This window comes from Centruroides sculpturatus, unplaced genomic scaffold (genome assembly GCF_000671375.1).
Source record: "Centruroides sculpturatus isolate CEXI.00-Female unplaced genomic scaffold, Cexi_2.0 scaffold635, whole genome shotgun sequence".
Lineage (NCBI taxonomy): Eukaryota > Metazoa > Arthropoda > Arachnida > Scorpiones > Buthidae > Centruroides > Centruroides sculpturatus.
In genome coordinates, this window is record NW_019384964.1 from 253,497 (window position 1) to 264,717 (window position 11,221).

General features: G+C 41.8%; 1 protein-coding gene across 1 annotated transcript in view; it reads left to right on the forward strand.

The window, feature by feature from the left end:
- The window catches only part of LOC111632487 (protein lap4-like), an 86,790-nt gene extending 75,577 nt beyond the window's left edge, over positions 1-11,213 (forward strand). The window contains exons 8-9 of the mRNA XM_023376905.1: positions 6,965-7,254; positions 11,108-11,213. Of these exons, the coding sequence (XP_023232673.1) occupies positions 6,965-7,254; positions 11,108-11,213 (396 nt within the window). The remainder of the gene's footprint in view (positions 1-6,964; positions 7,255-11,107) is intronic.
- Positions 11,214-11,221: the final 8 nt, after the last annotated feature.

Consider the following 11,221-nt stretch of genomic DNA (forward strand, 5'->3'; position numbering starts at 1 on the left):
GATTGTCTGATGGTTTGCGGTACACGGTGGTGTGTATGATCGGTCCTCCAAAGTCAATATTCAAATCCAGAAAATGCACCGATGAGTCGCTGTGCTGTTTGACCTCCAGGGTAAGACCATATGGATTGTCGTTCATTTGATCCACAAATTGGGTGATGTTCGGAGTCTCTCCAGAGAACAATGATGTCGTCAACGTATCGTTTGTAAATTATGATGTTTTGGAGGAAATTCAGAAGTATTTTTCTCTCTAATTCTCTGATTACTAGTTCACATAGATCCCCGGAGACAGAACTGCCCATGGGGACCCCTTTACCTTGCGTGTACGTAAGACCTCCGAATTGAAAGATCGAGCTGTAACAAATCAAGTGGGACAACTCTAAAACTTGTTGGTGGAATTCTTCATTGCCTACGATTGTAAACAGTAAGTCCCTGATGCTGCAAAAACATGGAGGAATCTCGATCGAAGGATATAGTGATCGGAAATCCAGGATCGTAATAAAGCTGGGATGTTCAGTGTCCATGAGGAGCTCTGCTAATTCAACTGCATTAGAAATCGTGTATCTGTACCCTTCTAAATGTGGCGCGATCATTTTGTGCAAAGAGACTTCTAACATGCATGTAGGGGACTTGGTCTTGTCCACAATTGGTCTCAATTTCTGGTCTTGTTTGTGAATTTTTGCATATGCAAATAACTTGGGGGTGTCAGGTGCATCCATGACGATATTCTGCATACCTAATCTTGATGCTAATTTTGTGTTGGAGAATCGTTTAACCCTAGAGTGCAATTTGTCTATGGCGTTGTTCTCTGCTTCCATGCATCTTGTGTCATCAATATAGTCATGTTAAAATATAGTTATGTTTTTAAAAATCGTTCTAAACGAATATTTTTCGTACTTCGTAAATCTTCAAATGATTTTTGCCTGAAGATGGACCCAGGAGGGGTCTGAAAACGTTTGTACTATTAAATTTTTATTTCGCATCGGTTAAAGGTTTTTTTCTGAGGTACGTGATATAAATTTGCAGACTAAAGTCCAGGGCAGATGATGACAAACCATTCCCTAATGGCAAGAGGAGCAATAACTTCATGCCTTTTCACCAGTTTACAAAATGCTGCAAATAGTTCTTTGTTTTTTAATAGTTTGTAGTTCTGGCAGGGCCAGTGAATGTTCTTGCTCCCAGCGATCAATTCAATGGTAAGACGCTCCACTTCCAGGGAGATGCAGTCAAAGAGATAATGGTCAGAGCTGTCAGTCTTGTCGCAGATAGCACAAAGAGATGTCTTGTTGGTAAATCTGTTCAGGTAAAATGTTCCATAACAGGGGTCCTATACAGGATCCCTGCGGGCAGCCCATTTCCAGTATCCTCTCATACCTCTTGCTTGGGGTTTGATAAACCACTGTGTGCCCACTCAGGAAGCTCCTGGAAAGTGTTACTGGGTTGATCGGCAGGTTCGCCTTCTGCAGCTCACCCAGTATGGATGGCCACCAGACATTGTCAAAAGCCCCTGCGACATCCATTGAAATGAGCGACATGTGGAGGTCCTGCTGGCGGTTCTGGTAAACAGGCAACTCTGCATCACTTTGAAGCTGCCTCTGTTCTTCGGTGTTGTCGGACTGCTCATCGCACAGAAAGTGCGAGCGGAGCAGCACCTCTATTGACTCCTCCTGTGTGGATGTTAGGGCTCCATCTGGCTTTTTGATGGGCCCCAATACCATACGTTTTAGCTTTCCCGTCACAAGCTTATATGGAAGGCAGAACGGATTTTTGTCACCGATACATTGACAGAAACTGAGCCATGAGGTCTTTTTAGCATCATTCAACTTGTACTTGTACTCGGCATTGGTCCTCTGGTACTGGTAGCCCAAAGGTCATTATCCCTGCATCATTGAAAGCATCGTCGGAGTGCCCTCACGTGCTTCCTCAGGACACTCAGTTCCTGGCTCCACCAAGGAACTGACCGGTGGTTGTTGGGCCTCCGCTGCGCAAGCGTGCAGTCTCCTGCTTCTCTGACCTCTTTGGTGAGGTTGGTCACAACTTCCTCCAGATCCCCGACACTCTCGACCTTAGAGACTTGTGTGACTATATCGGCCGTCTTAACCGTGAGTTATTTGGCAAACTGACTGCGGTTTCCAACAGTAAGTCTGTAGCAACTGCTCGGCCAGGCAAATGAGCCGCACATCACTTTGAAGGTGATGAAGCGATAGTCGCTACAGCTTTCTGAGTCGATAGTCTCCCATTGCAAGGTTGTCTTAGCATAGCCCCACTCGCGATCGTGAGGTCGATCTAGCCCTCACCCGATGGAGAGGAGTAGGTAGCAATCCCAAACGAATCGTTTAGGACGTGCATCCTCCAACTCTCTGCCGCTTCCTTCATCATGTCCCCGTCTGGATCGTCAATTGGGGAGCCCCATAGCGAGTGCTTGGTGTTAAAGTCGCCTGCCAAGACTACCCGACTATGGGGCAGGATAACCCTTTTGAGTTCAGTCAGAAGGCCTTCCAGTTTAAGTGACGGCGGGCGATAACTGGAGACCACAACTCACGTGCAAGCGAGCAGCCATACTTCGACGGCCACCAGGAGTGGCGAAACGTGGAGGGCAAAAGTGTCGACATTCCTCCGTGTAAAGATAACTGTGGCACGACATTCGTCACCTTCTTGGGTAAAAACGCTCCATTGTAGTGATAGACCACTGACCTTTCCATGTACAAGATATGGCTCTTGGAGCAGGATGATGTCAATATCCCGCTCGACCACTTCCACCCTTAGTTGGGTGGTAGCGGCACAGCATTTTTCAGTGTTGAACTGTGATAGTTTGCAGCCATGTCATTCGTTCGTCTCTGAAGTGTGTAGAGAAAGACGTGAGTCGTTATCCCTGATTATGATGGACTGTAGTCTGTTTTGGCCCGAACTCGTTCAAGTTCCCACACATAGCACGGGCAGTTGGCATTCATTGCTGAATGGCTGGTACCCAACTGCAGGGCGAATTTCTTATTGGCCCTGGTGCAATTGATGCATCTGAGCTTGGCCGCCTTACACTCTTTGTATGAGTGATCATCGGCACACCTGCTACATTTTTGGCTGTCCGCCGTACAGCCTTTGGCTACATGCCCAAAGGCATAGCACCTGTAGCACCGGGTCCATGCTGTGTATTCCCTCATCCAGTTGTGCATCCAACCCACATGGATTCTCCCCTTCTGCAGGAGAGCACGGAAGACCGTGAGAGGGACCTCAATCACCCAGTTCACGAGGCCCTCTTTCCCCTTAAGAGGGAAACAAGACAACAGTTCCCCAGGCTGTGCCTCAATGTTATTTTGCAACTGGGTGGTCTCCGTGAGACATTTTCCTTTGATGTCTGGGCTAACATCAAAGAGTATGACTCTTGGCCGTCGCTTTTGGGGCAGTCGGCAAGTGACCGCTTACCTCAATGCCACTGGGCCTTTTGTCATGGTTTTAGACAGTTTGGCGATGGCCTGGCCCTTCGAAACCTCTACCAGGATGCCATTATTACAGATTTACCAAACATTTTTGATGCCGACTCCCAACTTAATCGGATCAATGTACAACTTGAGCTGCTCCTGAGTACTGTCACTGCTCATGTTCTGATCTTAAGGGTACACCAAGAGCGTATGCTCAGTGGTTGTTGCCCTCTTTCAGCTTGGCTGCCGCCCTTGGTCCCTCTTGGACATGCAAGGCCGGCCGGGCTGCTACGGCCGCATACGTGGCATGGTCCGTGCATGGTGCCTTGCATTTCTCAATGGGAGTCTTCTGTGGTTGTTGGCCACCTACTAGCTCCCGCAGGGTCTTGTTCTCAGCTCGGAGGGAAGCTATCTCTACCTCTTGGGCATTCAAGATCCCTGCCATTTTGCTAAATAAATTGTAGATGATGCCACAAGTAGACTTCTGACATCGCGTGTCAGTCTTCCCCAGGAGTACGGTGAGTTCCTGGTGGATTTCGTCTAGAGCAGTTCTACTGTTTTCAACTGTTTCAAGTCCTTCTCCCTTCTGATTAGGGGGCACTAACAACGGTGTTTCACCCACTGCCGAACTTATGTTCTCGGCTGCTGTTGCGGTAGGGCCTTTCTTTTTCTTGCCTTTAGGCCCGCCTTTGTTTCTGGCTGGAGATTTCTCCCTTGCTTTTGCAGGTTTATCTTTTGGCTTTATGCCATCTGATTTCCCCGCTTTGGCCTTGGCCACCCCTGCCTTTTCTTTCTTCTGTGCTCAGGAGCAGCTTGCCATTCTTCCCCTCCGGAAGATACGGTGTTAAAAGCCTCTGGTCCGTAGTCCTTGTCAGAGCTCCCCGACTCCACAGGTATGGAAACCTTAATGATATCAGGCCTGTTGCCTCCAGGCTTTTGGTTTTGGTCATTGGCGGGTTTGCACTTCTGCAAGACCCATCTCTCCAACGACTTGGTGTTGTCAGCACCAGTCGTGGTTTCTATCTCGAGACAATTGGTAGGCATGATAGTTTCAGCTTCAGTCTGCTCTTCAATTGCACCTGGAGCACCCTTAATGCATTCACTTTTTGCACTCATATTGTAACCATAGAAAGAAATTATAAAAGAGGGTAGGGTAGGGGTAATCCCAACCTTTCACGGGTGCCCTGAATCCGTTTGAGAATCAGGGTATGTGTTTAAGAGCCTGCTCTGACTTTGGACTTACTGAGGGACCATTTTGGCCCTCTTGTTGCCGGGTCATCACTGCTTGGCCCGCTGCTGGGACAGCTACCCATTTGAATGGCCTCCTATCCAAGGTTGCCCCAGCCCGGCTGGTTGTTCGGCGTGGGCCTCCCCATTATCCCTACTTGGAGACGCTCTTCCCGTTTCCAGTTCTCTGGGACCATATATGGCCATCCAACGCATCGTCAGGCCTTTGAGCACCGCTCCCCCCCAAGCATAGCGGAAGTTGCCCCTATGCTGAGGAGCGGCTCTGCCAACTGCCCGTCAGGATAGACATCAGCTAGCAGAATCCCTCAATCCACTGAGAGTGCTATCCTCCTGGCCACCAGCAAGGCTTCGGCTTGGGAGTGCAACTTCTTGCCCCACAAGTTTCGGCATGCAGGCCATGGCCCCCAGGCCAGCACCTGGGTGTGCAAAGCCCAGGTCTTCCTCCTGGGAAGCTGATTCTTCTTTCACTGGGCTGAAGGAGCTTTACGTGGTTTGCGTTACCATGGACTAAGGCTAAGTCGACTGCATTCAACTGCCTTGTAAAAGGGAAACATCGGCCCCGTGCCATCAGGTGGATGCAGGAGTTTGCTTCGTGTGTCTCATATCCCAGAGGGTGCGGATTGTCGGATCCATGGCCTCCAGTCTCTGTTCCGACACGGGGTTTGAATCCAGAAGTTTCGGCGCCCACTGTGTGCTTCTATGTGTGTAATCAGGGACGTAACTCATCGACCCAATATACAATGTGCATCACAAGTAGGGGGACTCAGGACCGTTTGTCGAAGCGAGAGTCTCTACCATGACTTGGCAGCGCTCCTATCAAGTACCATCATACCGCAGGATAATGAGTGCCTACACTTCTGTCGGCAGGACAACCAATTTGCATTGGACAAGTCCAAACGACTACACTCTGCATATCTCATCCGAAGACAAGTCCTCCTTAGGAACCATATTGGTAACAGCTGCAGCGACCATTCTCCAGCTTTGGACTTACTGAGGGCTCGTTTTGGCCCTCTTATTGCCGATACTATTAAGGATAGCCCCGTGCCCCGATCACACTAGTCTCCCTTCTGTTTTAGTGTGAGTCTGCATGACACAATGCCAATTTGCAGCTCTAGTAGCCGTCCGCCTCAGCGGGGATAGGTTCTAGTTTAGGGAGATGTTAGAAACCCCGCCAGGGTCGTCCCCCACCAAGAACGACAGTCGGACAGCAAGCTTTAAAAAGGCTTGGTACACAGACCGGCTGTGTTTCTTTATGCAGCGAGAGTGCAGCGTAAATGACGTCACGAGCAGCTATCGCTACACGTCGCTGCATCATAGTTTAGAAACGCTTTCCGCTCGAGCGAAACATGGACGTCATAATCTATCCTTTAATTCCAGTTACAGCCGAAAATAGTGCTTTAGTTAAAGAACTACAATATTTAAATAAAGAGATATAAAGAATCGAGCATTTATCTTTCCATAAATGTGAACAAAGTAAAGAGATAAAAGATATATAATTATATTTAAAATATAGTATTTTCTTATTCTTTAGATAACTTTCAGAGTCATTTCATAAAATTTAATCCTTCTTAATCTTTCCATAATATTTTTATCAACAGTCACTTCGACTTTTTTATTTTTACAGCATAATATCGTATTATACACACAAGCGTCCATTTTGCTTTACACGTGTAGCGGACGTAAAAGCTGCTTTATCTTCGCTGCAGCGACCTCTTGCAGCAAACGTTTAGAAACGGTTCGCTACATTGCAGCGCTGCATTTAGAAACGGGTTTCAGAGGGTTCGCTGTAAAGCGCTTCTCGAGCGCTGCATAAAGAAACGCGGCCACCCAAAGCCTATGATACTCTGACACCTCTGGAACCTTAGGCTCGAGTCATAAGACTCCACTAGCGATCAAGGCCAAGACAAGTCTTTTGGGATCCCAGTACCTGTCTCCTCTTGCCGCTAGGCCCCTCGCCACGTCCAGGCTTGATTCCCTACCTGGGGGGCAATTAGTATGGTACATTAATTAAATATTGCCATAAGTCTCACTAGAATTACATTATCAGGATTTTTAACATGTGAAAAACTTCATTTTATGTTCAGCCTATTAGAAAAAAGTAATGTTATTGTGAATTTTTCAAAAAAAATTATATTAAATTTTAATTGGAGGTAATGCAATATAATTGTTAATGATGATAAATTGAAATACCTAGAGAAACAGTTTTTATTATGTTAAAATATTTTAAAATTTCTTTTATTGAATAATGAAATACTATTAATTTGGATGCTTTAAAATTTTAAAAATAAATTTTGTCATTTTAGGTGGATCAAAATCAGTTATATACATTAAATTCTGCTATAGGAAACTGTACAAATCTTCAGGAATTGATTCTTACTGAAAATTTATTAACCAAACTACCAGTCACAATAGGAAATTTAACAAAATTAACAAATTTAAATGTCGATCGCAACAGGTTAACAAACCTTCCTTCTGAAATAGGAAAACTTACCAAATTAGGTGTACTTTCTTTAAGAGATAATTGTCTGGAAGATTTACCATCAGAAGTTGGAAGTCTTGTTTCTTTAAAAGTATTAGACATCTCTGGAAATAGGTAAGATAATTTTTTTATTATTTTAAAAGTAAAACTTTTGTGTTATTGTATACTAAAAAATTGTCTTAAATATTCTTATATGTACTATAACTTTATATTTTTATGATTTTAATTTAGATTTATTTTTCTCTTATTTATTTTAGTTGTCAAATTGTTTTCTTTTAGTGACCTGAAAAGATTTTTGTTCTTGAATGTATTTTTTTTTTGTCAAATTATTTTTCCTTTAGTTTTTTTAAATTATTAACCTCTTTTAGTTTGAGATAAAAGAGAAAATTGTTAATGTACTAGGTTTATAGAATAAATAGGAAAGTATTCAAATATCAAGGTTTACTGAAAAGCATAAGCTGAGTATGAAAACTAGTTTATAGTCCAACAGCAGTATGAAATTGCAATATTGCTAGCTGTCAGTGAAGTTGACAACAACATTGTTTGGTTTATAGTCAAATTCCAGTCAGTGGTTACTCAGTGCAGCTTGATATCAAACAAATTGTGTTGCTAGACCAGAAGCACATGTCTGTAGTTAGATATCCAGTGGAGCTGAGGACAGCAAAACATAGAAGTCCACGAACTCTGGTATGCAACACACCATGTAGCTATTATACTGTAAACCATCCCTGATTTATTGGAAATGTGTAGAAGTGCATAATATTAACTGGATTAAGACAACTGGATGTTCCAGTTGTCTTACTCTTGTTTTTTTTTCTTTTCTTGACGAATTGCTTTTTTGAATTGTTTTACATCTTCTAAATTTAATATCCTAGTTAAATACTTGATAAATTCTGTTGCCTTCCAGTATTTTATTTTATTTATTTATTTATTTATATTCCTCCATATTCATTATAACTTCTCAACAGCTTTTATTAATAATATAAAATTTTCTTACAAATATTGCTGACTTTATATATAAGTCAGATAAGAATAGAGTACATTGCTTTGCCAATTTTTCAATTAATTTCTGTCAAAAGAATTTATTTTAAGAAGTACAGGTTTTATTCTTGAAAGTTTAAATAAACCTTATAAATCTTCTAATTGTGATTTTATCAAATTAGAATATCTGTTAGTAGCAATAGTTAATAAATGAAATTTTGATCAATATTGATTGTTTGCATATTAAATTTTCACAATGATAACATATTTATACTTTCAGATAATTTTTATTAGTAGATTGACTATAATGGTATTGATAACTGTGTATACTGTTTAACATGATTTTGGTACATTTTATTAATCCTAGTTACAGTAATGCATGAGTGTATGTGTATGTATGTATGTATATCCAGACTATGTGTGATTGGTGGGAAGTCTGAACTGGATACATCCTGTTAAACTTTTTGGCTACTTTATGTTCACTTAAGATTTGCATCATCAAAATAACTTGAATTCATTACAAAAAACTTTTACGATATAAGCGTTAAATTACACACGTATGTCACTAAATTGACAAGCGCTTTCGACGATACACACTTTCATCTTCTTCAGGTCATTAGAAGATATAAGAACCTTTTTTGAATACAAAATTTTTAAAAAACATTCCAATCTTAATTAACATTTTGGAATAACATCAACGGTAGAATATAAAAAAGATATTTAAATAAAAAGCACGTGCGTTTATGCTGCGCATGCGCTTGACACCTCTATATTGTGGATTTAATTGCAATGTTTTATATAACTGTACAAGCTGATCCACAAAGGGGGCAAAACCAGTGTGGGGATGTTGCAGGGCCTTAATACGTTGGTGATGAGAGCTTCCCAGATGTATACGAGATTTTTGTTGTTGCAATGTTTTAGTATGGCCACATCATTCCACAGAGGGGTATGCTTGTGTTGTAGTACCATTCTGGCGAGTTCTGTGTCATTCTTGCCGTCCCTGATGGAATGTTGATGCTCCAAAATATGGTTAGCTAACATTCTGTTGTCGCACCAATATAATGGGTGCGACCGCCTAAATCATTCTCTAATGGGACTGAATAAACCCCCGATTTTTCAATGGTGGATAAAGGATCCCTGTCGTTGGACAGTAACCTCCTAAGATTCGGCCGCGGAGAGATCGGTAGAAACAAATCATGTCGCCTAAAAATATGACAAATACGGAGGGTGACACGGCCAGAAAATGGTATTGCGGGCAGGACTATTGTGGACTCCTTCGGACGGTGTAGTGTGGTGGCGGGAAAGAGTGATGTTTTTACCTTATTTAAGATGTAATTAAATTTGTCTTTGCTGTAACCCGCCTCATTTATCGCTTGGCAGATAATATTAAGTTCGGTGTCAATAGCCGCCTGGTTGGATGATAAGAGGAAGGCCCTTCTTATTAAAGGTGAAATTGCCGCATTAACGTAACGTTGCGGTTGATATGCCGTAGCCGGGATTAGAGGAGGTACACCACTGAATTTGTGGAATACGGAGTATGTAGTGCTATTTCAGGATTTATTAATTTTTAGGTCCAAGAATGCAATTTCATTTTCCTTTTCTTTTTCCCAGGTGAAAGTAATAGTGGGATAAGTGGTCACGAGACGGTCTTTGAAGGCGAGGAAATTTTTATGGGTGTCCTGCCAAGCCACAAGAATGTCATCAACATATCTAAGATATAAAAGCGGATATTTTATCGTAATAGGAAATTTAAACATCTTGAACTCTATGTTTCTCATGATCAACTCCGCCATAACCGCTGAAAGTGTTGAACCCATCGGGACTCCCTGTTGCTGTAGATATATTTGGCCCCTGAATTGAAAATAATTATTTTCGGAAATGAAAAGTAGAGCCTCACGTAATTCTAATACCTCCTGCGCTGTAAAGCCTTTCTTGATTAGCATCGCATTAGCTAGCATAACTGCCTTGAATTGCGGCACTGAGGGATAAAGGGCAACTACATCCAATTTGTAGTATGTATACTCACTTTGTGGAATGTGGTCCAGTACAGAGGATATGTGGGTCTTCGCTGCAACCGAGGAAGATGTAACCAGATGGGAGGGAGGCAGGAGCCCACTTAATAACTTGGCTAGGGCTTTTTCGAGATGGAAGGCAGGGTGTGTCCTTTTATTAACTAATGGTCTTAGTGGCCAGCCCTCCTTATGCTTTTTAACCTCAAAAAAGAGTCTGGGACAAGCTACATTGGGGGATCAACTCGTCCGAGAAGAGCTGAAATTGTTGGAAGGGATATTATTTTTCTAACCTTTCTTAGGACAGTAGAAGTTGGATCAGCTTGTAGGAGTACTGCACAGGAATGGTTGAGAAAGTCAGTAGCTCTGTTTAGAAAATCTTTCTCTTTACATAACACAAACTTCTTCTCTTTATCCGAGATTAGAAGCCATAAATTGTTTGCTTCTAAGTAGCGCCTTACATTATGGCTGTTGACATAATTTCCTCTAGTGCACGTGAATTGCGGTTGTGATGTAAGTGCTGAAACAACGGAGAGTTCCATATTTGGGAACTTGGTTGAGGCTTGACAATTCTTCAACGCTGCTAGGGCCACCGGGAGCATGTCCGATGTGATATAAGCGTTAAATTACGTGTGTAATTTAACACTTATATCGTAAAAGTTTGTTGTAATAAATGATTAGCGTGCTGTCCATCACTATATTATAACTTGAATTCATTCCTCTACTCAGCACCATGCTTTGCCTGTAAAGTAAACAAAGATCAACATAACTTCTATAGTTTCAAATTTATTTTCTATATCTTGTATAATTGTATATATATATATATATATACAGTAGGTATGTCTATATTACATTATTATAAAAGTATCTCATTAAATTACTTTAAAAATTTATATATTCTATTATAAAATTTTGTAATACAATAATTTGGTTTAAAAAAAAAAATCTAATTTTAAAATATGTTTATTATAATTTAGATTGCAGTATCTTCCTATCACAATAACTGCACTTAATTTAAATGCATTATGGCTTGCTGAAAATCAGGTATATATTTTATTAGAAAATATTTGTGTTATTATTTAATATAAATC